At 33.1% G+C, this 27,488-nt stretch overlaps 2 protein-coding genes and 1 long non-coding RNA gene across 10 annotated transcripts; 1 reads left to right on the top strand and 2 right to left on the bottom strand.

Annotated features, from left to right (window-relative positions):
- The first annotated feature begins 3,221 nt into the window (after positions 1-3,221).
- On the top strand, positions 3,222-12,563 carry LOC111445646 (S-adenosylmethionine carrier 1, chloroplastic/mitochondrial-like). Of its 4 annotated transcripts, XR_002710886.1 has the most exons (14): positions 3,222-3,294; positions 4,388-4,495; positions 5,962-6,044; positions 6,473-6,549; positions 7,619-7,709; positions 7,875-7,928; positions 8,004-8,099; positions 8,268-8,357; positions 8,557-8,608; positions 9,352-9,413; positions 9,511-9,591; positions 10,019-10,152; positions 10,357-10,426; positions 12,477-12,563. XR_002710886.1 is itself a non-coding variant. In XM_023084157.1 (13 exons), the coding sequence occupies exons 1-12, from the start codon at positions 3,279-3,281 to the stop codon at positions 10,145-10,147; spliced, it is 939 nt and encodes a 312-aa protein (XP_022939925.1). In that variant the 5' UTR covers positions 3,222-3,278; the 3' UTR covers positions 10,148-10,151; positions 10,364-10,604. The 4 variants fall into 4 exon arrangements, 3 of the variants coding, with proteins under 3 accessions (XP_022939925.1, XP_022939924.1, XP_022939927.1); XM_023084157.1 differs by lacking the exon at positions 12,477-12,563 and having other exon boundaries at positions 10,019-10,151; positions 10,364-10,604; XM_023084156.1 differs by lacking the exon at positions 12,477-12,563 and having other exon boundaries at positions 10,357-10,604.
- Positions 12,542-15,398, bottom strand: LOC111445647. The gene is made up of 6 exons (XR_002710887.1): positions 15,316-15,398; positions 14,404-14,498; positions 13,392-13,492; positions 13,236-13,285; positions 13,008-13,088; positions 12,542-12,627 (listed from the first exon to the last, which is right to left on the bottom strand). It is a non-coding gene; the product is annotated as an uncharacterized LOC111445647 (long non-coding RNA).
- A 1,714-nt stretch (positions 15,399-17,112) lies between these two features.
- Positions 17,113-25,150, bottom strand: LOC111445253 (type IV inositol polyphosphate 5-phosphatase 3-like). Of its 5 annotated transcripts, none has more exons than XR_002710802.1 (12): positions 25,041-25,150; positions 24,780-24,942; positions 24,557-24,631; positions 23,753-23,825; positions 23,551-23,655; positions 22,504-23,359; positions 21,794-21,978; positions 20,789-20,897; positions 20,186-20,328; positions 18,832-19,130; positions 18,364-18,482; positions 17,113-17,485 (listed from the first exon to the last, which is right to left on the bottom strand). XR_002710802.1 is itself a non-coding variant. In XM_023083524.1 (10 exons), the coding sequence occupies exons 1-10, from the start codon at positions 25,068-25,070 to the stop codon at positions 18,932-18,934; spliced, it is 1,938 nt and encodes a 645-aa protein (XP_022939292.1). In that variant the 5' UTR covers positions 25,071-25,150; the 3' UTR covers positions 18,529-18,931. The 5 variants fall into 5 exon arrangements, 3 of the variants coding, with proteins under 3 accessions (XP_022939292.1, XP_022939293.1, XP_022939294.1); XR_002710803.1 differs by having other exon boundaries at positions 17,113-17,475; XM_023083524.1 differs by lacking the exons at positions 17,113-17,485; positions 18,364-18,482 and having other exon boundaries at positions 18,529-19,130.
- Between the last annotated feature and the right edge of the window lie 2,338 nt (positions 25,151-27,488).

Genomic DNA, 27,488 nt, shown 5'->3' with positions numbered 1-27,488 from the left:
TTTTTTTTTTTTTTTTTTTTTTTTTATATATTAATATTCTTTTAAGAAAATTTTTAAAAAATTATTAAAGAAAATCTCGATAATTTGTCGATACACATGGGACGTTAAAAAAATGTTATTCACAACTAAAATATTCATACGTTTGATTATATTTTTTGAAAAGCGTTTTTATCTTCAGATTATTTAGTTTACTTTTGTACTCGCAACTTGTATATTAACGTGAATTTACATGAAAGAATGAGTATTAATTACTATGAACTAATAATTCACTTTTAAGTAGTTGTCGAAGTTGGTCATTGAGAGTAGTCGATGGTCGTTAGTTTTGTCGCCAAATTGTCGGTGGACATCAAGAGTGAAGATCGGTAACTAACAACCACTTTGACAACCTTGGTTGGTGACCATTGATTAGTATCGATGATTGGTGACCAGGACCGTTGACCACCAATCATTTCCAAATCGGTCGTTTGTTACTAGCTATCGGCGAGAAGTGGCGGTTGATAGTCGTTGTCAAACAATAGTTGTCAATTGTTAGTTTTGATCCACGATCACAAACCATCAATCGCAAAAGTGGTTGTTGGTCAACGATCATAGTCTCAATTGATGTCATAGTCGTCAACCATTAGTTGTTTCTCGCAGTACACATGTCACGTCAAACAATCCAAATCATATACTATTGACAAATAATCCATCACCAAAGTGTCTGCTAGTCACTGATCACTATTTTGATTACCAGCCCAAATTGTTGGACACCGATACTAGTGGTGGTTGCTTGACGTGGGCGATAACCGTTGGTGGGCATAGGCGACTAGAATTGGTGGTTGGCAGTCGACGATGGCCCGGTGAGAGTGAAGTTAAAAGAGATTTTGGTAGGGTATAGAATATTCAACCAAACGCTATAAAACACGTGTTCAAACAAATCATGGAGAGTAAACGTACAGACATCTTTTTCAACTTAGCTTTGACCAAAATAAGATTACGAGAATATTTAGTTTTTATTTAATTTATATTCGAGGTTAAACTCAATATTATTTTTATAATACCATTTATAAATATATTTTTAAAAAATGAATTGATATACATTATGTAAATTCAAATTTAATATTAACAAATTTATAAAGCAAAAGTGAATTTTTTCCAAATATTAAAAAAGAAAGCGATCGATTTTAATAGCTTCAAGCTTGTTCGAAACGGTTAACGGGAAAGAAAAGCGCAAACCAAATCATTATATTCCCGTTTGATCAGACGACAGGATCGGTGACTCACCGTCGTTTGGTCCAAAGAAAAGATAGGCGAATGAAGAATAAGAAACGTGTCACGACCAGAAGCGAACACGTTGAGCCGTTTAATGGCCGTGACCGTGACCTATGAACTGTCGCTGTCGAGAAAACTGAAAAAGGTTGGACGGTCCAAGATAACTAAAGCGCACAAATAACGGAGGGCCTCGTTTGCCTTCCAATAGACTGCCAGGTGCCAGTAGCCAATACGCATCCTTCTTGTTCGGTGAGAAAATAAAGTATAATTTCCCTTTTTTTCTAATTATTATAATTTGGACGTTTGGTTCAATGATGCATTACGTGGAGCTCTCCTATTTAATCACGTGGAGACGACAATTTATGTGAATTGGTAGGTGGGCTCTACACGCCTTTTAATAAAAATAAATTAAGTTAAATTAATAAAAATAACTATACACTTTGTAACTTATCTAAAATATAACTATAAAATATCTTTACCATCTATATTAATTTTTTTTTAATTACATCAATTTTTTTAAAAATACATCAATTTTTTTTTAATTTAAAATATCTTTACCATCTATATTATGTTTAAAAAATATCCACACTACTGTAACACTACGTAACTTTATAATTAATTTTTTTTTAAAATATGTTACCATCAATATATAAACAAAGCTATATATCAACCTCTCATAAATTATTTACGAACTTTCTATTTTTACATTTAAAAGTTCTGGATTATTATTGTTTTTTTTTACAATAATGTATTTTTTAATAGAAAATTAAGTGTTGTTTAACTTATTAAAAAGTTCAATTATTAATAAAAAAAAATTAGAACTCAAAAATATTTTTTAAATATTTATCCGATAAATTGATTTTTTTTTTTATTTTTTAAAACTCGTGAATATATATATATATTAGAATTTTATGTTGGTTTATTTGTAATTAATGTTGAATGCGTCTAACATAATATTTGAAAATTTAGGGATTTATTTTATTGGGTCTAATAAAAATAATTTTTTTAACGATGAAATTTATACCATATTAAATGGTGGAGATTTGAACATTTGATATCTCAGTCGAAATTATACATCGATATTAGTTGAATTATGATCTGACAAACACTTACGCCACTTTTTTAGATCATAAGTGACAATAATCCCAAAGTTCAATTTATATGAAATGGGCTTATTTGTTTTGGCCCACGAGGCAATAAACGACGTATTTATTTCTCTTATGTGTTTTTTTAGATATAAAGTGATATCGATAGAGTTGCTCTTCTAACTTTGCTACGCTACCCAACCTATTGATAAAAAGTCAAATTTTGTAGAGTAGCAGGTGCAAAATAGGATCAAATCAGTTAAAGTTTGTCTAATTAAAACAAGCAAGCAAAAAGATTTGACTGAGTTGACGATGGATCAAATCTCGAAATTTGAGAGGCTAAGAAGAAATGATATATTAATTAACTGAAATTGTATTTGAATGAGAGCGATAATTAGAACATGGAATTACAGTTAAAAAGTACTTAAAATAATTGATAGTTACTATCGACACCAACAAATTACATATTTATTTTCTACAACTCAATTATAAAAATTCACAAAATTAAGCGTTTAATTTTGAACAGCAGAATTTTAAAATTATTAAAATAAATATATATAAATTATGATTTACGTGGTTATAAAAATTTGTATTGAGAATTAAGGATATGGTTATATTTGTTGGATGATAAAAGTTCTACCTTGCTAATTTAGAGAATGATCATGAGTTTATAATCAAAGAATACTCTTTCCATTGCTACACTTTAGAAAGTCAAAATAGAGCAATGAGAGTTTATGCTCAACAATATCATACTATCGCACGGAATGAAAATATATAAATAACAAAATTAGTTGGAATTTTTTTGTTTCGACGACGAAAAAATGGGCCGTAAAGCCAGTGTCCAGAAGTATATAAACTGAGATGTAACCCTCTTTCTCGTTCTTTGAATGGATTTGGCGCGTCGGGTCTCCACTCTTCACTCTTCAGAAGAATTCAGCCAGAATGAGAGATTCACCTGGTAATTTTTTACGAAAATCATCTTATTCGATCTCTTTTTGTCGTTTGATCTCCGTCTCTTCTTTCTTGCTGTAAAAAATGGTGAAGTTTTGAAGTTTAGCTATTCGTTAATGGCGAAAGCGAACGAGCTGCCATTGATTCTTGTCGCTCTCTGTCTGCTAACAGGAATTTCACTAGAGCAATTCATATTTTCTCACTTTTCACTCTCGTTCTTGTATTGATTTCTCCATTTCGTGTTTTCATTATCGAAACGAGATAGTATCGATGTGGAGATTTTTGTTCACTTCGATCTGTATCGCGCCGCCAATAATCTGAAAATTTAACTCGTTATTGTTTTTGTATTTTTTTTTTCTTGGCTTGGACTGGAACTGCCATCATAAGTTTGTTCTGGAACAATTTTGATGAACTTGAGTTTCGTCGTTGCTTGATGAATGTAGACGACGAAAGTAGTCGTCGATTAGCGTAGTTATTATTTAGCGTTGTTTAAGAACGCGCTGTACGAGTAATTTGTTATTTCCTGATAGGAATAAAATGTCGTGAAGGAGCTTTTACTTTACGGCGGTAATGAAACTAAGATTTCTTCCACGAACACGAAATCCTTGTTTGAGGTTCTCTTTTACTGATCCGAATATTTCAGTTTGGAGTTTATTAGTTTCTCAGTTATTTTCAGTAGTCAACCGAGAATCGGACTCCATCCTGCTGCTTATGGTCAAGTTTGGCTTGATTCTCGTCCTTAACGAAATCATTAAGAATGCTTATAATAACTTCGAGACTTTTAGCTGCCGTTCCGTTGCTTCCGTTTCTTTTACGAGATTCCGAAGTCCATGAATTCTGTGCTTTACCTGGCACGATCATGTCAAAGCTTGTTGCTGAATTTTTGTTTCGAATGAACTGATTGCTTGTCAGTAATCGAAATAAATTTTAAGCTTCGAGGCTTGGGTCCTTGTGGAATTTTTGCTTGCTTACGATAATCATCGCTTCAAGCTCCAACAGTTTATCTAACCTTGTTATCATTTTAATAAGCATTATTATTTTCACTTAATTTCTTCGTACTTCTGGTTCAGTTTGTAATGAAAAATTGATTTATCATACAGATATTTTGGTGCACGAGGTGAAAGACGATAAAAATAAGGCCGTCAAGTTTTCTGCAACACTTAATGTCGGAGAAAATAAGGAGTTTGATTTTGTACGTACCTTATATGGTAGGTATTATTTAATTTATTAAACTTGAACGAAGTCGTGGTTAACTTTTAAGCATTCCATATGATTGATCTGATGTACACAGTTTAAGTCTCAGTGCACAATATGCAGAGACATGCTTGAATGATAGTAAGAACATATATAATGGAAGGAAACACTCTCAGAGCATGCTATACTGGAGCATGGCTCAGCTTGCGCTAATTATTTGATTACTCGAATTGAACACACCCAAGGAGGAAGTAAAATTTAAGGTTCCATACAAAAATGTAGTAATAATATTTTACTAAATGAGCGTTTCTCTCTATTATCCAGAGGCAGCATTGTATGAGTTTTTTCTTTTAATTATACTTAATTTTAAGTTTTAGTTTCTTAAATTTCTTTCTTTAAAATTAGATTTAAATTTCAGTTTTTTTTTTTGTCTTTCTAAGTTTCATTTTCGGTTGTTTGACTTTTATGTTTCCACTTTTACTGTTGCCTTTAAGTCTTAAGTTGATGGTTGTTCTATAGATATTTTTTTTAGTTGAACAACATTGGGAGATCAAACATCTCACTCTAGATTTACTAAACCAGGTTTTAGAAATCCTTCATATATTTAGTTAATATTTTCTCATTTTATTCTTATTAGTATTATTTCTTTGTGAAACAAACTGGGTTTTTGTCTCGCAAAGGAACAATTTTAATGTGTAAGTGGATTTCTTGGGTAAATACTGACGAGACATTATTCAGTAAGTATATTCCTTATCAAGAATCAAAGTGTGTTTTTGGGGTTGACGTGTCTTATGGGAGAGTAATTTTCCTTAAGGGTGACTAACTTTTCACATGGAATAGATCTTTCTTTCTGTAACTATGAGCTTTATTTGATTAGCATATGTTAGAGGAACTTTCAATTCCTTGGGTTCCTTGTATGCTTTTGTCCATTCACTTCATTTGTCAGGGAAACTATTCTTATCATTAAGAAAAAAAGGATATTACTAATTCTGAGAAAAAGAGGAACTTCCCAGGTGCTTGGAAAACCAGTACCTCTGTAGTTTCAGATTCTCATAGAGACGGACAAAGTCCCTAAGGAGCCAAACTCTCTGAGAATCATCATGATGCTTGTGTGCCTAGTTTATGTTGCAGGTTTCAAAACATGGTATTATTGAGTACAATATATTATGTGTATGAAGTCATCATTTTGAACTCCCCTGAAACACAGTATCTATATGATGGAAATGACCAATTAAATCATTCCCCTTCCTTTGCATCTCTATCCAAAGGATTATAAGCCCTTCAGTCTTCAAGGCTTCTAATAGTTTGTTCTAACTATCACACTATCTCATAAAGCTATGAACAGTTTAAACAGCATTCTATTGATCATGACTCGATAGTGATTTCTTCGTTTGAAGTTGCTCATTGTATCCAAATATTTTCTTTCACATGCCTGAAATTTGTAAAGATTGTCCCAATTTCCTGTTATGAACTTTTGCAGAAGGGGCTGTAGCTGGAGGTGCTGCTGGCCTCGTTGTAGAAGCTGCTTTATATCCAATTGATACAGTCAAAACTCGTCTACAGGTAGCCTTATATGCGGAGTTTACTTCCAATTGGACAGTGAATATCTTTTAGGCTCCTAGAACGATCCTTAAATTTTTGGTTTCTACTGTTTTTTGCAATTATTCTGTTCACTTAATACTTTTAAGTGCTGTGCTCTTATTTCATCTATTCAAACGTTCTGCTTCTTGGAAACTGATATTTGTATTTTTTTGTTTTCTTCATTGAAATTATTTGTCCTGGATTGATTAGTTATACGATCTCTACTATGCTATTGCTGAAGCACTTCATTCCCTTGCTTAAGTCATTATCCATACCCCTCTACCCATTTGATTTTCTTATGCTCATCGAACAAACTATAGGGGCCTTTGTGCTTTAATTCTGTCATATGTTGGCTTTTGAATCTGTAGCACCTGGTGATTTCGGAATTATACAATCATGGTTTTTGCTAGGCTGTTCATGGAGGAGGAAAAGTTGTACTAAAGGGTCTTTATTCTGGGTTGGCTGCAAATCTTGTTGGGATGTTGCCGTAAGTGTACGATATTTTTCATCATCTCCTCTGCTATGTTGGATAAATGTATCATGTTTGCAATGTCGGAGCTCTGTTTTAACTTGAACAGAAATCTTTCTCTAATGCGATTTTGAATATGAAAGTATATCATATGAGAAACTGAAAAAATCCATTAGTTTGTATGGAAGATGATAAATGTATCATGTTTGCAATGTCGGAGCTCTGTTTTAACTTGAACAGAAATCTTTCTCTAATGCGATTTTGAATATGAAAGTATATCATATGAGAAACTGAAAAAATCCATTAGTTTGTATGGAAGATGATAAATGTATCATGTTTGCAATGTCGGAGCTCTGTTTTAACTTGAACAGAAATCTTTCTCTAATGCGATTTTGAATATGAAAGTATATCATATGAGAAACTGAAAAAATCCATTAGTTTGTATGGAAGATGATAAATGTATCATGTTTGCAATGTCGGAGCTCTGTTTTAACTTGAACAGAAATCTTTCTCTAATGCGATTTTGAATATGAAAGTATATCATATGAGAAACTGAAAAAATCCATTAGTTTGTATGGAAGATGATAAATGTATCATGTTTGCAATGTCGGAGCTCTGTTTTAACTTGAACAGAAATCTTTCTCTAATGCGATTTTGAATATGAAAGTATATCATATGAGAAACTGAAAAAATCCATTAGTTTGTATGGAAGATGAGAATGTCTCGCGCTCCAAATGCCTTTCCTTTTAACCTGGTTTCTAGTAATTTTTTTCCTAACACCTTTAAGTAATCTTTGATTTCTTTTGTTCATGTTGATGTTTGGCCTGTAGCAACGGCATGTCTTTATTTGAGTAAAAATCAATTTGTTTAAACATCAATTCTTGCTTTCAGAATTTATTGCACCGTGGACCTTTTTGTGCTTTGATTTTTGGCTGTTATTGAGTCACTTTCAATTCTTGTTCATCCATTAAAATATTGAAATAGTAATAGTTAAAATTATGTGTGTTGGTTCTTTAATGCAGTAATTGTTCTTATTTCTCATCATATGACGTCTGTGCTTAATGTTCTATAATTTTACTATTATCAGTGCCACTGCCATTTTCGTTGGTGTATATGAACCTACCAAGCAGAAATTGCTCAATTCTCTCCCCGAAAACCTCAATGCTTTAGCTCATCTGGTAAGATTTACCACCAACCATGTTTTCCCTTCGGCTACGCTATAAGTCCCTAAGTTGCATTCCGTCTTTTTTTTTTCCAATGATATTTTAGAGCGAACTATTGCATCAGAATGTTGGATAGAGCTCTTTATTTGTTAATTTAATAGGTGTTCAAGCTACCTACAGACTGCAGGTGTCATAGGAGGAGTGGCTTCATCGATCATCCGTGTACCAACAGAGGTAGCTAAATTTAGCTGCCTTATTTCAATACTCTGTCCATGCTTGCTGAGCTCGATATTCGTTCATTGTTTCCAGGTTGTTAAGCAAAGGATGCAGACTAGCCACTTTGCATCTGCATCGAATGCTGTCCACGTTATTGTTTCAAGGGAAGGTTTTAAAGGCCTTTATGCGGTAATAGTAATCACTTTATTACTGATCTTTTCATATTACACCAAACGTCCTTAACCGTCATTATTCGATAAATATTTTACCAATTTATTGCGAAAGAGGGTGTATATTTTTCTTGTAGTTGCATATTGGTAATTGATCGCTTTCCTGTTTCTTTGATTGATGTCTCAGGGGTATGGATCTTTCTTACTACGAGATTTGCCATTTGATGCCATTCAGTTCTGCATTTACGAACAACTTAGGATAGGGTACAAGCTAGCGGTAAGTTCAATACAATCTCTCTTTCAGAACAAATGCAACAAAATAATCCAAAAGACGATTTTGTAATCTTCAACTTATTCCATCAACTAATAGACTTCTACTTTTCCATCCACTATTCTTTGTTAAGTTGAAATGTTAACAACTCATGGCCAGTTTACAATTTTGTTAAGGAGAATGAATATTGTACATCTTGATGCAGGCGCAAAGAGATCCAAATGACCCTGAGAATGCTATAATTGGTGCCTTTTCTGGTAAATCATCGAATGACATCTTTTCTTCTTTTGTTTTTATAAGGGTTCGGGCTGGAATTTCATAACGTTCAAAACTCTAAGCACTTAATGCTTTCTTCATTATCGGTTCATCTTTGGAACATTATAAACTGAATAGTTGGACTCTACTCATTTCTATCTCTGTTTCAGTCCAACTAAGATTGTTTACAGATCTTGTTCTTATTCACCATTGCATATATTGGTCCCATGAAACTTTTAGCACGTAAAATTATGAATATTTCAAGTGGACTCGTTATGTGCAGGTGGCTAGGAGCTGTTTCTAGTATCTACAAATATGCAATATTCATCTTCCAGTTTCTCTAATCTAGTCCCTTTCTCCACAATGACATGCACTCACCTTATGATCCCAAATTATTCTTGACCGATATCTGGTTGCGCACGTAAATAGCCAAATCATGCATTTCATGCTTAACACATTGTGAAAAAGAAGACTATTATGATGTAGCAGAATTTCGTTTAACCTCCCAAAGAGGTTGCTTTCACGGAATTGGAAAAATAATATTTGATTTGGTTTTTTTTTTTTTTTTTTTTTTTTGACTTCATGTGGGGTGGAGGATTCAAACCTCCGAGCTCTTGATTGAGAGTACATGTTTTATGTGAGTTAAATTATGTTGATCTTGAAAATTTTGTTCTATTTCTCTTTGCAACGGTTAATCTAGTTATTTCAAATGCTTAATGTCCTTTCGGATCATTTTCCCCTGTAGGTGCTATTACTGGGGCTATAACCACTCCTCTTGATGTGATCAAAACTAGATTAATGATTCAGGTACTGATTCATGTGCTACTCCCAACTTTTTTTTGGGGCAGAAAGCCATCTTAAAGTGTGGACACATTTTTCTTACTTGATTTTTAATATTACGCAGGGATCAAGTAGTCAATATCAAGGTATTCGTGATTGTTGTAGGACCATAATGAAGGAAGAAGGAGCACGTGCCTTTTTAAAGGTTTGTTGCTCGTTCTTCAAACCTGAGATTACTATTATTATATTAGGTTAAATTCTACGTACTCTTCTTTTACTTTAAGATAAGTTTTAATCAAACTCTTAAATTTTGAAAATTTTCTTTTTTACTTTTGAACGTTTGTTCTGAAATATAGTTTTTTTTTTTAATGATAGAATTTGAAAATGTATTTTTGGAAAAAAAATTTGGAAGTTGAAGAGTAAAAACTAAAATTTTCAAAATCTAGAGGTACAAATATATATAATATAACAAATAAGTATAATAATAATTATTAAATAAAAGATTCAAAACCTTAAATCACTCAAAACGGCTCTATTTAAGAGTCCAGAACTATGACGAAGAGATACAACGACACGAACTTCCTCCCTTGCAAAACGAACCAAATAAATTGTGAGTCTATTTGTTATTGCAGGGCATAGGGCCAAGGGTATTGTGGATAGGGTTAGGAGGCGCTATATTTTTTGGCGTTCTTGAAAAAACAAAGCAGATGCTTGCTAATAAGAGGTGTCTAGTGCCTGAGAAACCCATCCAGCCGCGATGATGCAGGTCATCATTTTAAGGCCTAACATCTTATTGTTTCGTCTTTAAACATGGGCCTGATTCCTCTATTAATTTTCATTTGTTCTTCCTCCCCTCGTTTTCCTTTTTAAATTATAACATTTTTGATAAAGCATAATTTCATTTTAAAATTGGAATTGATTCATTTAAATCTAGTGCTTCTGACTGCTTTGTTACACTTGTGGAATACAGAAGAAGCGAAGCGCGGCCAGGTTTGGAACTGGGGCGTTCAACGACTTGTCTTCTTATATTGATCCTAGAGGTATCAAGCCCTTGATCTTTCCAAGCATCTTGACAAATCTTAAAACAAAGGTCGAAGTCTCGTTTGCCCACTCAATTTTTCAAATTAAATTCTCCAAAACTTTTAAAATGAACATAAGATCCCTCAACTTTATTTACTCTTAAATAATAGATAATGAAACTTTGATGATGTAGACATCTATTAAAGTTGTGTGTAAGTTGGTTGAGTGAGTACTAAGGGAGTGAATATTAAGTACCAAAATAGTAACAAAATGCACATTATTAAGAGCCCAAAACGAACAATCATTTTTAAGTTAAAAAACTAAAATGATGAAAGCTCTAAGAATTGACCAAACTGAGATTTAATCCTAAAGCAAATGGTGGAAAAAGAGGGAGTAATTTTTACTTGATTGCAACAGTTTCAATTACCTAAAATTCTAGATCACCACAAAATGGTACAGAAAATCAAAGAATTCAGACAGAAATTTTAAAAAGAAATACAACATAAACTCACCCAATTTTTCATTTTTGTTTTTTTGTTTGGGGGAAATAAATGAAAAGTAACCTAAAATAAATAAACAAAATAAAACGATTTCAGACCCCACTAAACGATTTCAAACCCCACTTGGAAAGTCTAGATTTCATCTCGTCTGAAATAAAAAGCAAATAAATACTGAAACAACAGCCAAGAAAATAATACCTAAAACAAGAAATGGGCTTAAAGCCTTAATGCCTCTTGACTCGTGCGATCGTACTTGTGGTACTTGAATAAACTAAAAGACCAATCCTGAGCACGTCACTCGAATACTCTTTCACTACATTAATATTTGACAAAAACACTTGTGGTAAGCAATTTTCACTACGGTGAATTCTTGGACAGGAGATTATTTGAAGCTAGCAAGATAGAAAATGCCCTATTATTAGGAGTGGTTTGATAATCATTTGTTTAAGTTAGTGTTTAGTTTTCATTCTTTATTAGTTTTAAAAAACAAGTCAAATTCTGAAAACTAAAAAAAGTGGTAGAATTCAAATGTGATTAAAAGGAGAGCAGCTCGCCAAAACGAGTAAAAAAAGTGAAAACAAATATGATTTTCGAAATAAAAAACTAAAAGATTATCAAAATATGACCTTGTTTTTTTTTTTTTTGTTTTGGAAATAGTTGGAGAATTTCAAAAACTAAAAAAGTAGTTATTAAAACAGATTTATGTTTCTCAAAATCCTGTTTTTTTTTGTCCTAACGCTATCAAACAAACAATAAAACAGAAAAGAATCTGGTAATACATTCATGTCTACAGTAGACCATATTCAGTGTCCTACGTCGTAAGCACATGATAAACTACTTTTCCTTCAATATATATATATGTATATATATTCAAAAAATCAATATGCTAAAACAAGAGGCAGAACTTAAATACAAATAACACGTTTTTTGTCCAAAAATAATAATGATGGATAGGATGAGGTTAAGATAACTTTTCGACCAACCATAATTATTTGATTTGTTATTTTTTTAACAAAAACAATATTTTTTTTAAATGGAGTGTCGTTTATTCAAAATTTTATTTTTAATAAAAGTAAAATGTTAAAATATGTAATGTCAACTCAATTTCAATACTTAAATAAAATAATTATGGAATAATCGAAAAAAATAATTATATAGATAAATAAAGTTTACATAAATATACGCATAAAAAATTGTATCAGTACAAAAAAATATTTTTAAAAAAATTAACAATAAATTTGAGTGAGTAGGATTCCACTCAAACTAATTCGAGTATAACCCAGGAATTCAACCTATCCTAAATAAGTTGATAAACCAATCCAAACCATATAGATTGGATTAGGTTGATTGAATTCTCTGAGTTATCGAGTTTTTTAAACACTCATGAAAAAATCTGTTTGAGACAGACCAATTAAATTTCGTTAAATGTAATGCCAAGGGTTAGGAAGGATGAATAAAAAGTTCTAAAACACAAACTATATCATGACCATTGTTTCAAGTAAATGCAAAAGTAATATCATACGAAATTCATCTTAATTAACCTGGAATCTTGTGTTTAAAATTCACCCAGGAGAATAGGACATGGAGAATTTCAACATGCTTCACAAAGATCAAGACCACACATTAACAGTTAAAAGGGAAACGGAAGCACTTACCTTCGTATTTCTGTCTTGGTGCAGCTAACAGGTGATAGAATCGGCAAACTTTTGACTAGCTTTAACCTGTCAATTAAATTTAAGAATATTTATTAGGTAGATTGTTCACCTCTCAGTATATACAACCTTTTCCTTTGAACTTATTTGGTGTAAATCTAATTCAATTGAATATGAAACGAAATTCAAAACGTAATCGAAGTTTTTTTTTTTTTTTTTGTCATTGTTTGCAACCGCCTAAGTCTATTGCTAGCAAATTTTTTGTCATCTGACGAGAATACGTCACAGACCAAAACGAACAATATCTGGTAATGAGCCATTAGCCTCCTAGGCATATTTTCTGAAAAGGCGTGGCAGTTATAGAGGCTAAAATACAAAATGAATGAAAAAGTAACCCCAAATAATTAATTGCGGAATAACAAAGAGAAAATTTAAAGATTTGAAAGTACCGAGTAATCTATTCCCGAGTGAAATGGTTGCAGGTAACGGCCTTCCACTCTGATGAAAAAAATTCTTCAATGTATTCCTGTCTGAATAGAACATATTAATGATTTGTAACTTAGCTACAAAGCAAAGGTCTTCAACGTTCTTTTAAATTCATTGAAAAGAGTTCCAATTCGTTTGACAGATAGACAATTCAAGGACATAAATGCAACTCAAAGACACCTAAGGTGTACCTGAATAAAGCTTGCAACAAGCTTTTGTTGTACTAAAAAATGGTAGCAAGCTGCACGTATGTCAGATTGATCACTAGTCTTTTATTGAAAGTAATGGAATAACAAGTCTTTTATTCCTTTCTATTGAAGCAGGGATGGGTTGAACTCACCTCCAACCTCATTATCAGGAGGCCATCTATTCTGTAATCTCTGAAGTTTACTCAAAACAGCCACCGTATATACAGTTCCAGACTTGCATGCCACCATATATGGGGTAACTGCAGCAATCTTGTGTAAATTCTAAAATCAACTTTCAAAGAGAGCAATTCATTAACTTCAGAATCATGACGCATGGATGTGATATAAGCATTCATTTCCATTTAATTAAAAGAGAGTAATTCATTAATACTAAAATGCACTTTCAAGTGTTGTGCATATTCATCATCGTTGATGACAAAGAATTGACACTAAGTGAACGTATAACATCATAGAATTGGTTTTGGCCATTTAATGTTGATCTCAGGAGAAAAGCAATGGACTGGTAGGAAAGAAGACCCGTCTTTAGACATGGGAGGTCCCTGGAAAGAAGCTTCCGAAGCCTTTAGTGGTGCCATTGGACAAGGAGGAACCCCTGCAGCATAGAGGTTAAGACGACCTATTCCTCTATTAAACTAAAGAGATGGTAGATCTCAGGGGAAACACCATGCATGTAATGATTACTCCATACATCGGAAATTCTTCATATGACAAGAAATATGAAGTATTCCTAATAGGAATAGGTGACCACTTTTTATTGATTGCTTGGCAATTCCTCACTACAAGACATTTCACGGGCATTGGCATAGGTAAAAGGATGGGAAAATCCTGAAATTAAGAAAATATGCTACTGTTTGGGATGCTGAGAGTAGAGAGCGACATAACAGGTGCAAACTTAGAAAATATAAATAATAATAATAATAATAATTCTTAAATCAACAACAAAAGTCCATTTGTATTTAAAGTGTGAGTTCATCTCTTTTCTCAAACCTGGGAATTATAATACAAAGGAGGGAAAAAAAAAAACTATAATGGAGTTTGGAAATGTAATTGCAACAATTAATAGATTCAGTCCAAAACTGATGTATGTGACATGGTGAATATGAACGAGAAGGGATATGTATGTAAATGAAAGATACAATATGTAAGTTACAAATGGATCCTTCAGGTACTATCACATATTCAGTTAGCAAATTGCAAAAGAAGCTATCAGCCAACAGGCTCATCTCCATGTACATTACCTATGTACTGAAAATCAAATAAAATCATTACAAACTTCCTCGAGAAAGTCCACAGGTGCTTTTATAAAAAATACTCCATTCAATTCTACACTTGGCCCATACATACAGATAAACAGTACATGCAGTCGAAGAGCTTTCTTGCTTTTCACCCTATGATTTTTCTTTCTAGATAGTACATGCAGTCAAAGAGCAACCATGTCAACAGGCACTCAACAATGACAACTATTATATCAACAGTAGACCAAAGATGACTAATAATTCGGAAATTTGACAATGGACGCATGCTTTAGCAATTCATCATGGCATATAGCCCCATAGAACAGGTAAATAACAACAGTAATGTTAGAATTTACAGTTTCATGTTTCAAATTATCAATCATTCATGCAAGAGATACCTTTTTTCCCCTATAACTGAATGTTTACTGGAAGACGAAAAAAAATTCACCAATGAAAGCCGTCCGGTGTGTTGATGGGCAGTCATGCATGACTACTATATGCAAGTAGTAGACCATTCACCTTAAATGCAGGTTTTGCCTCCCTGGCCTGGCTTGTCAGAGATTTCCATTACCCACTATTGTATATCAGATGACAGCATTTATCAGATATTGATAATTTCAGCTTAAAAGCATAGATATTATGGAGAGAAGATTTAGAATAAACATAAGAACAAAAATTTTGGAATGATTACCAGTGGAAACCCTTGCACGGTGTCTCCAATAGTGATCAAGCATCCAAGAGCAAGGAAAGGAAAGCGAGAGAGACGTCAGCACACAAACTAGGCCTACTTCACGTGGTAATAAGGAAATTACAACTCTTAGAATTACTTGTATATCCTAGAAATTCTACTACCTCTTTGACCGAGAGTTTTAACGGCCTCCTCAAGCTCTTTATTGAAAGCTTGCACGATGCTATCACTACATAGATTTTCAAACATTTCAGACCTCAAAATAACATAATACAGAAAGCAAAATTTAAGTCACCACAAAATACTGGAAGTCACCAAGGACTAGCTACCTTCCTTGAGATTTATTGTCCTCGAGTAAAAATCTAGCAGAACCGCCCTGTGCACGACCATTGAAATCTACAGCATCACCGATTAAAAATACATTCAAAATCAACTCAAATAATCATAGACAATAACTGGTAATCCGAGCCGCGCAATCTAAGGTTGTACATGACAAAGGAATAACGAACAAATTTAGAACGAAAAAGCCTCAACTATTGAAAACTACTGCATATACGAACTGACCACCGGTTTGAAGACACACAAACTCAAATCAAACGATCAAGCACAATAATCCAAAGTCCGAGACGCGCAATCTAAAATACAGATCAAACGAAGAACAAAATAAAAGTTAGCACGACAAACGTTTTGGATCGTACTTACTCTTTCCACGCCTCAATTCTCAAAGAAAACAAATCAAAATGTAATGAAGGAACATAAAGTAAAAAAGATACATGTATGGAACTAATAAAACTCGCGGAGCACTAATTCCTACGTTCAAAATCATCAACTACTCGGTTACACCAATGTCTCAGCCGCCAAACAGAAAGCATCGCGTTCTCATAGGCATAAACAAAGAAAATGAAACATTACGTCGAAAACAAAGCAGAAACCTGACGAAATGGAGCGGTCGAGGACGGCTCGCTAAGTGAAGTATCACTGAAGAAGTAACAGAGAGAAGTAAGAACGACAAGAGAAGCTTCATTCCTTCTCCTTTTGTGAGCTTCAGGCGATCACAAATTTGGAGCCAAATGGCTCTTCAAATTTCGCGGTCAGTGATCTGAAACGCTAAAATCGGCTTTTTATACCATTTTTTTTTTATCTTCACTAAATTAATAAAAATAAAAATAAAATTTCGTCCAAAAAAAAAAATATATATATATATATATATATATATATATATATAAACCATACTTTTAAAATTTTCCCTTTCTATAAATAAATAAATAATATATATATATATATATATATATATATATATATATATATTAATCAAAATATTAATAAAATTTTGAGGCTAGCATTATTACTTTTACTTTTATTAAAAAAATTAAAAAAAATTATTGTCATTAATAATAGACGAAACCCACTTTTAAAATTTTATAGATATTTTTTAAATAGAAATGTAAAATTTAAAAGTATTTTTATTAATTTAATTTTTATTATAAGAAGAGAGTCAGTTACGTGTTATGATAAGTGGCCATTATATCATATGTTGACTTTTCTTATTTATTTTATTTTATTATGTTATGGAATATTTTGGTTTTTATTTTTAAGATTTATATAATTAAGTATTTTTAGTTGATGAATATGTTTATAATTATTCTTTAACCGTAACAACCTACTTTTACTATGACTATAACCGTTTCCATAAGAGTCATTATACAAGGGTCTCGCTCATTAAAGTGATTTAAATGTTAATGGAAACCATTACAAATATATAACTCCTTAAATTAATACATAAGTTACAAATGTTACTTGTTTTATCTCTCCCAATTAATCTGGTTTTCTCGCTATCTATAAATAGTTTAACGATCTCCATCAAATTAAACACGAACACATTAAGAAAAGCTCAAAAAAGGCAAATACGTAGACATGGCAAAGGGAAGCAACGCAATGGGAGCAATGGTGATTCTCTTATTGGCAATAAACTTGGCATTCTTAGCTCAACCTTCAACGGCAGACGACGACTACAATTCACCTATATGGGATAGATGGGTAGACGAAGATAGAGGAATAAATCTACGACCTTGTTTGGATCTGATGAAGAGTGCAAAATGTCAAGTGGAACTTTACAATTACTACTTCAATATAAGTAAGAAAGAATTGGACCTAAATTGTTGCGTCTTCGTGAAAGTCATGGGGAAGAGGTGTGCTCGAGCTTTTGCTGGTTGGTTTCGTTTTCCTGAGTTTGAAGTCTTTGAGCCTAATCCTATGAAGGTTTATAAGAATTGTGTTGGAAGGCTTGATGCTCTTCCACCTGCACCATTCTAAACCTTAGAGAAGTAATTTCTGTGTTTTTTTTTTCAATAAATAATGTGTATGGAGCATGGAAAATGAACTTGATATTATGTTAAATAACAAATTTTCGCTCTCTAAAGGATTCTATATGCTTAATTAGATGGAGTGATCAAATAATATAAAGGATCATAGTTTGACTCTCCTACTCCTTGTTATGTAAGAACTTCAAAAAGAAAGAAAAAAAAGTGTCACAATCTAAAGTGTGGTTGTGCCCCGAAGTAAGTCATCGAGGACGATGACTAATTTAAGTGGGGGAGAATGTCACAACTCAACAATGGTTGTGCCCCCAAGTATGTCATCAAGGACGATGACTAGTTTAAGCGGGGGAGAATGTCACAACCTAACTATGAAGAGAGTAGGTTGTGACCCTCACGTTACGACAAGAGAAGAGACGACCCTCAAGTGGCATCCATCCGGCCACGCAAGGGCCTAGACGAGTGTCATGATGCGACCAAGGAGAACGGTGCATCATCTAACACACCACACGAAGTGGGTATTGAAGCCAACTTGAGACATAAGCAAGATAGAGACATCAAATAGACAAGGAGGGTAAAGATAGGCTTGTTGAAGGGTCGGGTAGGATCCTGGGCCTTAACCTCAAAAGTCGGGGCTCCAGAGGGAATTTGGACATGGCAAAAATCATGATAAAGGATCATAATCTCAAAAAAGATGTAACAATAAGAGCTATTTATAGAAGCGATATACTAAGTTTTATATAAAATGTCGCGTAATTATGATTACCCCTAGAAGCAATGTGCGCACAAAAGAAATTTCAAGAAAAACAAATAGTTCAAAGATTTGATATGCATATTAGTATGGTTCACTAGAAAATATGAATAACTATTACCTTGGCGTTGGATTCCAAGTCCTTCAAAAGCTTACATATCCATGAATATAAATGCAATCTTCGCATCTTCATTGCTCAAATCAAGAAATAGATCTTACCCTTTGGAAAATACTTCCAGTCTGCAAGAAAATTGATTAAAGTGCAAAACAATAGACGACACAAATCTCAATCTCAAAGCATTCAAACTTTATTGATATACAAATGCTATGCTCTCATATACTTTGGAAAACCCGTGGAAGTAGGAACAAACTAAGAGTGGTACATCCCTATATATTATGTAAATGAACCCTAGAGTAAACTCATTTACACAACCACTGCAATACACATCTCTAGCTACAGAAAGAATATGATCCAAAGAATGGAGTTAAATACAAGTTATCAACAAAGTTCATGAGCTACATGATCTCCAAACACAACATTGTTAGCCAAATCTTTGGTTTTGTAAGAGATTGGGCTCCTTGGATTTACCTTGCAATGTTCGTTGCACCGGGAAGCTACACCAAATTATCTTTTTTGAGGCACATGAATGATCAAGTAAATTCTCTCAATCTAAGCAACTGATAAAAAATCAGTATACATCGATTGCTACTTGTTTTTCGATCTCTGCATCTGTAAATGTCAGAGCTCGCTGTAGCTTACGGGGACAGAAAACCTCGACCTCGGCCACATAGGTGGCTGTCACTGGTCTATGATCAGAAAAGTTAATTTCAGTCCTCCTATATCTGCACAATTTCAATCCTTTGCCATATGAAAGTATACGGTCACACCTGAAAATGCAGCAAACAAATAATAAATTTCATGCATGAGATTGTTATAAAGGAGGTAAGGAGGTAAGTCTTGTCATAAAGGAGCTTACCAGTTTGTCAAAATACAAAGGTTAAATTTTATATTTTAAAGGAGCACAAATTATTTCTATAAATACAGATATGGTAAGAGGATGTCCAGAGAATATATTATTCAAATGGTTGAGTGAGGTCCCACATCGGTTGGGGAGGAGAACGAAACATTCTTTATTAGGGTGTGAAAACATCTCTCTAGCCGACACGTTTTAAAAATCTTGAGGGGAAGTCCGAAAGGGGAAGCCCAAAGAGGACAATATCTGCTAATAGTGAACTTGGGCTGTTACAAATAGTATCAGAGTCAAGCACCGGGCAATGTACCAGCGAGGAGGCTAAGCCCCGAAGGAGGGTGGACACACGGCGGAGTTTCAACAAGGACGCTGGGTCCCGAAGGGGGGTGGATGGGGGTCCCACATCGATTAGAGAAGGGAACGAGTGCCGAGGACGCTGAGCCCCAAAGAGGGGTGGATTGTGAGATCCCACATCGGTTGGGGAGGGAACGAAACATTCTTTATAAGGGTATGGAAAGCTCTCCCTAGGTGTGGAGACCTCTTCCTAGCAGACGCGTTTTAAAAATTTTGAGGGGAGCTCGAAAGAAAAGTCCAAAGAGGACAATATCTACTAGCGGTGGGTGGAGGGCTGTTACAAAGACCATATTGCCAATGAACTCAACCATTTCGGAGGTAAGTCTTCTTTAAGTATGTTCAGACAGAGTATTCTGATATTGTCATTTCATGTCCTCCTACAGTTCCTCTTTCATTTTGCAAATCGAACACAAGCGAGAAAAAAGTTACAATACTGAAGAAACTGGACAGCAACTGCAGTTTTCAACTGCACGTGGATGAACAAGCATGCCTGTTTGGATTTGACAGACAGCATTTATACACATTACCCAAAAACATGGATATCAATGCATTTGTAGATTGTATATGAACGACCCTACAACTAAATAAAATCAACGTGTCTCAATAATAAAAGCTTACCATGCTGGAGTACGTCTTCCAACTTTTGGATCTTCGCCACAATACTTTTCTGAATTATTCTCGTATTTATAGGTTGGTGGAAAATTTAGGTTTCCCTCAGTCCATCCATCAAATGTACGACCCTTCTTAAGCTCCCGCAATAACTGACAATATGTAAGAAAAACACAATGAACAAGTAGACATTTTGCCACATAATTCATAGTTCGACACAAAATAACCATATTCCAGAGCCCCTGCGCTTAACCACTTCCAATCTCCTTTTAAAAACACAATAAAAACTTCTTAAGTAAATGCTTTTTCCAGATGATATCAGACACTCTAAAAATCCTAGCCTTTGATCACAAACTTCAGTTTCCGAAGAACAGATCGAAATGGAATTAGAACGGAAGTTCCCTTGTACATGATTTTTAAGCAAGTACATTCTACATTTTTAGCCAATAAAGTATTTGGCTTCTTGTTCACTTAAAGAAGATGTTATTTTACTTGGTCCTAGAAAGAGAGAGAAAAACAAAGAAAATCTAAATGCCTAAAGTTCAGGCATCGTCTATTTTTGAAGTTTAGTTGCGACCCATACATCCCAATAGATTTACTTTACGGAAGTACCTGATCACTCTCAGCCAACCTAGACCATTCTTTTCTCGAGATAAGCTCTCTTGTCTTCTCGTAAGACAAGTTGATGCGGTAATTTAAATCACCCAGCCAGATTATCCGCCTGCAAATAAAAGAGAATGAGTTGTCAAAGAGTTGGATACAACAGTTCCTGTAAGTACTACAACTACGACTTTGAGTTAAATAGTAACATAAATTTTTGTTTCATCAACCTAAAGCATTATCAAGACTGAAATATGACCTAATGCTACAATTTTTTCAAGAAGAAAACAAGATGATAGATCTGCAACTACTACATCAAAATCTAGGGAACACATAAATATAGATGTGCAGCGAATAGGAAAATAGGGAAAAAGAATATCTGTTAACATGCAAGCTATAAAACCTTAGATAACAAGAATAAAAAGAATTTATGTTAGAGAAAGAGCATTCAGTAGTAAGAGTCCTGATTATCACAATGAAGAGCTGACTAATTTGATCTAAATTGAATATTATTCCATTGTTTGTTTTAATTCGAGATGTTGCAACTTTTTTCCTTCTTCCAACTAAGATGTTCTGTGAAATTTAAAACCTATTGGACTAGGCATATAGTGGTTTTTACTTTTGGTTTGGATAAGAAATAATTATTTTCCAAAATAGAAACATGTACTATAGGGAAGGACTGGAAATCCAAATTCAACATAAAGTCTAAATAAATTTCAGAAAGCTCTCTAATTAGTGGATAACAACACGAGAAATACAAAATTCCTCAAGTAAAGTGTCAAAGGCACATATTGACCTACCCCCTATTCTAAACCGCATGAAGGTTCCACATAGATGGCAAAAATGAGTCTTTGGCGATTAAGAAAGGTCTTTTTTTTCGAAAGTACATTTTGCGGATATCAAAGGGCATGTCATGCTTACACGGAATATGGATGGTTAACGTGTGGAATAGAAGAAGAAGCTAAACAAAACCCAATTAGATATGAATATATAGATAGGCATCTTGTGAATACTTACTCATGGTCGTGGATCACTTTAGGAAACCCAATACCATTAAGTGGATGGAATGAAGTTCTTCTATGTATTTCGCTCACATCAGCATTTCTTTTAAGTTCATCCCCCTCCTTTTCACCTGAAGTCAGGTGAGTGCATATAAAGCAAAATAGGGTCTGATATATGGACATGCTGACAGATATGGATCCCTGAAGAAATAGATGCTTTGATAAATTATAAAGAGACAACTAAAACAATAAATTCGCTATGCATTATGAGCAACAACGATGGTTAAGTCAGAATTTTTTTTGGCTAAATGTAATAAGAAACAAGTCATGGCAATCAGAAGAAAATTCAAACTATCTAACCATTTAAAATATCTTTTTCATTGAATAAATTAATACTAACAGATATTGGTTGGTTCCACTGTGCAAATATGAAAAACATAACTAATAACAGACTTTAGTAGGTTTTGTTATATCCCAGAATGATTTGGTCACAAAGGATGCAACACGAGGATCCAATATTGAATCTAGAAACTAAAGGTATTGACCTATGGCAGGCAACCAATTTCCTTTCGACCATACTATATAATATTGCATTACATAAAAACTCTAGTAGAAAGCCAAAACAACATGAAGTAAAGAGAGAACTCACAAGATTGCAGAACAAGCTAACTACAACAGGATCCATAGGTTAACAAAAATTGAAAAACAATGAAAAAGGGAACGAACCTTGTTGCCGATGTAGCCCATTACACCAACACCAACAGTAGATACATTTACATTCTGAATGTGCCTTCGCAAACTCTTACGAACCCATATTGTGAGGAAAATACCAACCATTTGCTTACTTACTATTCTAACATATGACGATCTTCTCTTTCGTTTTAGGAGAGACTCGAGATCAATTTCTCCAAGCAAAGCAGCCCCTGATGGCATTTCATTCATGGTTGACTTAAAAGAACTATATTTCCCAAAGGACTTGGATGTTTTAAACGATTTTATTGACTTAAATGAGTTAGGTCTCTCTAAAACAATATGGGGTAGTAAGTGTAGTGGAGGTTCAGGCCAACACAAACCAATCCTTTCTGACCCACTAAGCATTTTAGTTAATCTTCTGTCCGGTTGCAAGACAGCCTCGTCATTCTCTGTGCTGTCTTCAGTCCGTACGAAATTTAACCGATCCAATCTCTTTGGAGAAGAATATTGCCTCAGTAAATCCTGTTCTACAGGTATCCCTGATTTGGTATTTTCAGAAAGTTCTGAAATTGGGATCTTCAAGCTTAGATTTGTGTCACTGACTAGTTCGTCACCATTTTCCTTGCCATAGAATTCTTCATCACATGGATGCACCTCCTCACCAACGTCACTATCACTTTCCTGCAGAATCTCCTCCTCTAAATTTGGGATGTCGTCAAATGGCTTAAACTTTGATGGGGATGGTGGATCACTAAAGCATTTGATCTTAGTTGTAGTAGGTCTAACCCTATTCAGTGTTTCGCGGATAATATCTTCCCACCTTGCAACTGGGCGACTGTCTTCAGCACCAAATATATTTCCAGCATTCAATGGTACAATCTCCTGGAAACTGCAGAGACAAAGCAGAACTAACTACTAATAACAAAAGATGGGATAATCATTATAAATATAAAAATAAATAATTGAACACAAATTTAACGCAGTTAATTAAATCAAGATAGCATCATGTGGTCTGGAAGTCCAAAATTCAATCATTAAAAAGAGGAAAACAATGATACAAAGAGAGAAAAAATAACTCACCCAAGGACATAGATATCAGCTGGCTCATTGGTATCAATCCAGCCATCAATATCTAGATCTTCAGGAGGTAGTTTTCCTCCAACATTCCAAGTCCCAACACATATTCTGACACGAGATAAAGTAAATAGCTCAACTCAAAGGAAAAAAGAAATACTAATCAGACTTTTCATAAATCCTATAATTTCCAAATGGTCAATCATACCTGAGTTCTTTTGTGTTTATATATTGCGTCCTAAATGTTTCTGAATTTCTTCTTCTCAACCTCGGCAGCACATCTAAAGTTGAAGCAATTTAATGATAGGTCAATGTTGTGAAGATAAAGAAGTTAAAAATAGTCAGGAATTGTAGAAATTGTCCGCCCCCACCCACGCACACAAATAGAACTTCGGCTGTGATTTATACAGCTGAAAGCTACCTTATCTTAGGAGAAAAGCATAATGTTATGCACCCAAAATAAAGAGAACGAGAGCATGGGACTCAGGAATTTGGATTTGATGGTCAAATAGAGCTTAATTTTCTTTTAGAAAAGGGTGATCTTATATTAAATGCAACAATTATCTACAACGTTGAAATAGCCTCAAGTAAAACAGGGTGATAATGAGAAGTTGAGGTTAAACTAGTCATGCAGAAAGGTATGAATCTGCTGAAATCTGACAGCAATTGAATAGAAGGGGTTTCCAACACTCGCATTGAACATCCAGAAAAAGGCATTTCTTTCTTTTGAAGATTACCAAATGGAAAAACAAATGAGAAATTATTTAAAAATTTTGGATAAATATAGTTCTTAATCCATTTCTCCAGATAGAGAAAGTATGTTGCATTAAATTTTCTTTGTGCACTGTATCTTTTCCCCAAATCCATTTTTATTCTCAAACACGTCAAGTAAATTAAAGCATACATTCCTGCCAGATTCTGCAAATGCCAATCTTTTGGTACTGCTTCAAGTACATTAATTGAATTTGTAAAGAGAAATGTAAGGGAGAAACTAATGTTCTTCAAAATTTACCATTAGCATCAACCAGTGGTTCATCTCTGTTGTCTACCTTAAAGCGCGATTCTCTTCCCCTAAAACGACATTCTGCTAAAAGCAATCAAATATTCAAATCAGAACACGAGGCATTCCCAAAATAGCATAGTGTATTGGCTGAGCTCATGAAGATTCAATGAAATTCACACACCAAACCAAAAATACATAGCTCAATAAATTTCAAGGGTTAGAAACTTCACACCTTCGATTTCAGAATCGGAAGAATTTACATCCTCATCATCTTCGGTATCGGCACTGTAATCCGACTCTAAGGCGCTGATATTGAGCAATTTGCGCAAGACCACTCTCGGCCAGAAAAGCTGTAGGCACGAGCAACCGAAACAACATAATTCAGCCCATGTTCTCTGCAAATTTCCTCATATTTTCGAAATTAACAACAACAATCAAACAAACAGCAACAAAATATAAAGAAATAAGGAAGCACGGGATAGAGTTCAAGTACCTGAGGTTGATTCTTGGAATTGTGCCTCATCTGATGAGCTAAAAACTAAGAACAGAGAAATAGAGAGCAAAAAAAAAGGAAGAATAACGAAGCAAGACGAATGAAGAACACAAAGACGAAGACGAAGAAGAAGAAGAAGAAGAAGAAGAAGAAGAAGAAGAAGGCGTCTACGAGCAGCCAGAGCTGATTCGGCAGTTATGCGTTGGGAGAGTGGATGTATGACTTCCTCGTTTTCAGATGCTTTTATTAATTATTTTGAAATTTGTGCAACAACTGTAATTACTAATAATTAATAGGCACAATTCACAATTATTTTCCCAATAAAATTTCGAGTATTTACTTAATAAAATTCAATTATATCCGGTTAATCGTTCCACTACCATAAATTTAAGCAAGAAATTAAGCTAATTTTATAAAAATATTTAATTTTAAAAATAATTAAATGGAAAGATATAAATTTCTCTCTCATAAATCATCTATTATTTACTAAGTCGACTTTAAATTCCTAATTTTTACGGTTAGAAAGTCTAAAAACAATCCTTTTTTACTGTTATATTGATTTGGTTCTTTTTCCTTTTTTTAGTTTCATCTGAGACTTATACACCGTTCTAATTTAATTCTTGTCGAATTTAAATAATATAATCATGATTTAACTCGTTAGGTTCACCTACCTTTTTTTCAAATTTTTATAATTAATTGAAATAATAAAAAATAACAATATTTTAGAATTCAAAGAAACGGCTGCTATCGTGATTCATTAGAATCGTGATGGATTATTTAAATCTATTTTAAGTAACAAACCAGAATCTATTAAAATAATAGAATTTCTATTTTTATTTTCTATGGAATATAGAAATTCTAGAAGAAGGAAAGGAATAAATTTAAATTTTAAATTTTAACTATAATTATTATTATATTATTTATTATATTTTTCTTATTACCCTTCTCTTTTAACATTTCATTCGAGACAGGTTATTCTGAATGAAACCGTAAAAATGATTGTATTTTGATTCAAATCAGTAGCTATATTGACTCATTGTTATTTTTCTCATTAATCTCGAGAAATTTTTCACCGCTCCCTCCCCATTTTACGATTCGATATGGATTTTTTTCGAGCTAAATCTACCCCTTTAAATAAATTAAGGAAATACGGAGCTTTTTGAATAATCCAAATTCAATAATTAGGTTTGATTTTATAAGAATAAATATTTACTAAAAGTTTGAGACTTTTGTCCCACAATCTTCCACTTGTAAAAGCAAAAATAGAGGCAGGCACATGACATGCTTAATGTTAAGTCGTTATATCAAATCTCCACAATATTGACTCTATTAAGCTCATATATTTGTCTATTTTTAAAAAATAATTCAATCAAAATATAAATATACCTACACAAATATTTTAATATAAATATAATTTTTCTTCATTGGATAAATAGGATCACGGGAGATTTTATCCAATTCTTTGCCTTATCCAATTTAATATAAGTATATTTTCAATATATATTTAAAAAAATAATATATATATATATATACACACTTTTTATCGATATTAAAAAAATAAATAGTTAATTTTTAAACTTTTATTGTAATATTTAAACTAAATAATATTTATTCTGTAGATGGTTAAAATTATGTTGTAATATTAAATTTTGAATTTTTAAAATTAGGCTAGTATTTTTATATATCTTTACTAATAAAATATTTTATTAAAGATTATATTAAAACAATTAAAATTTTGAAATAATTTAAAAGAATAATAAATAGGTAAAAATTATCGATCCTCGCCCTTAATCCCATTCAAATAAATAGAGAATTTTATAAGAAAATAAAATAAAATAGGTGGCAAAGACGGAGACAGGAACATATAAGCTTCTCCCGACGTCTCTAAATGGCAAAATTTGTGTGTTTTTTTTATTTATATATTTTATTTTCCTAAAATAGAGGGGAAAATAAGGGTGGAATATGGAAAAGTTAACTGTTGTGATGGTGTTGCCAAAAAAGGGCGGCATCTAGCCGACTAAGATGTTCACATGTGAGAGAGAGAAGGAGGCGATCTTGTTATCTTCGTTTTTGTTTCTTTCTTTTTTTAATTAAAAGAATTAATGTTTTTATACATTATATTCTTAAAAACGATTTAAACCCATTATTGAGTTTTATAAAATGGAAAAAATAATATTATTTCGTTTTTAATATATTTTTAATTTGAACAATTTTGAATTCACCATTCAATTTTAAAGAAATATATTGTAAAATAGTCCTATTTAATATTAAGTAAACCATTTTTGTGTGTGTATATATATAATTTAAAATATATATATATATATATATAGCATTTGTGTGGGGGCTACATACTTTTTATTTTTTTCCACAGAAATCCATTCTTACGTTTGCAAAAGCTTCTTAAACTGAATGATTGAAACTTTAATTAGTGGTACTTTCCTTTTTTAT

Source organism: Cucurbita moschata, unplaced genomic scaffold, assembly GCF_002738365.1.
Source record: "Cucurbita moschata cultivar Rifu unplaced genomic scaffold, Cmos_1.0 Cmo_Scf00007, whole genome shotgun sequence".
Classification (NCBI taxonomy): domain Eukaryota; kingdom Viridiplantae; phylum Streptophyta; class Magnoliopsida; order Cucurbitales; family Cucurbitaceae; genus Cucurbita; species Cucurbita moschata.
The sequence above is the reverse complement of the archived record's forward strand: the minus strand, read 5'-3'. Positions and strand labels throughout refer to the sequence as shown.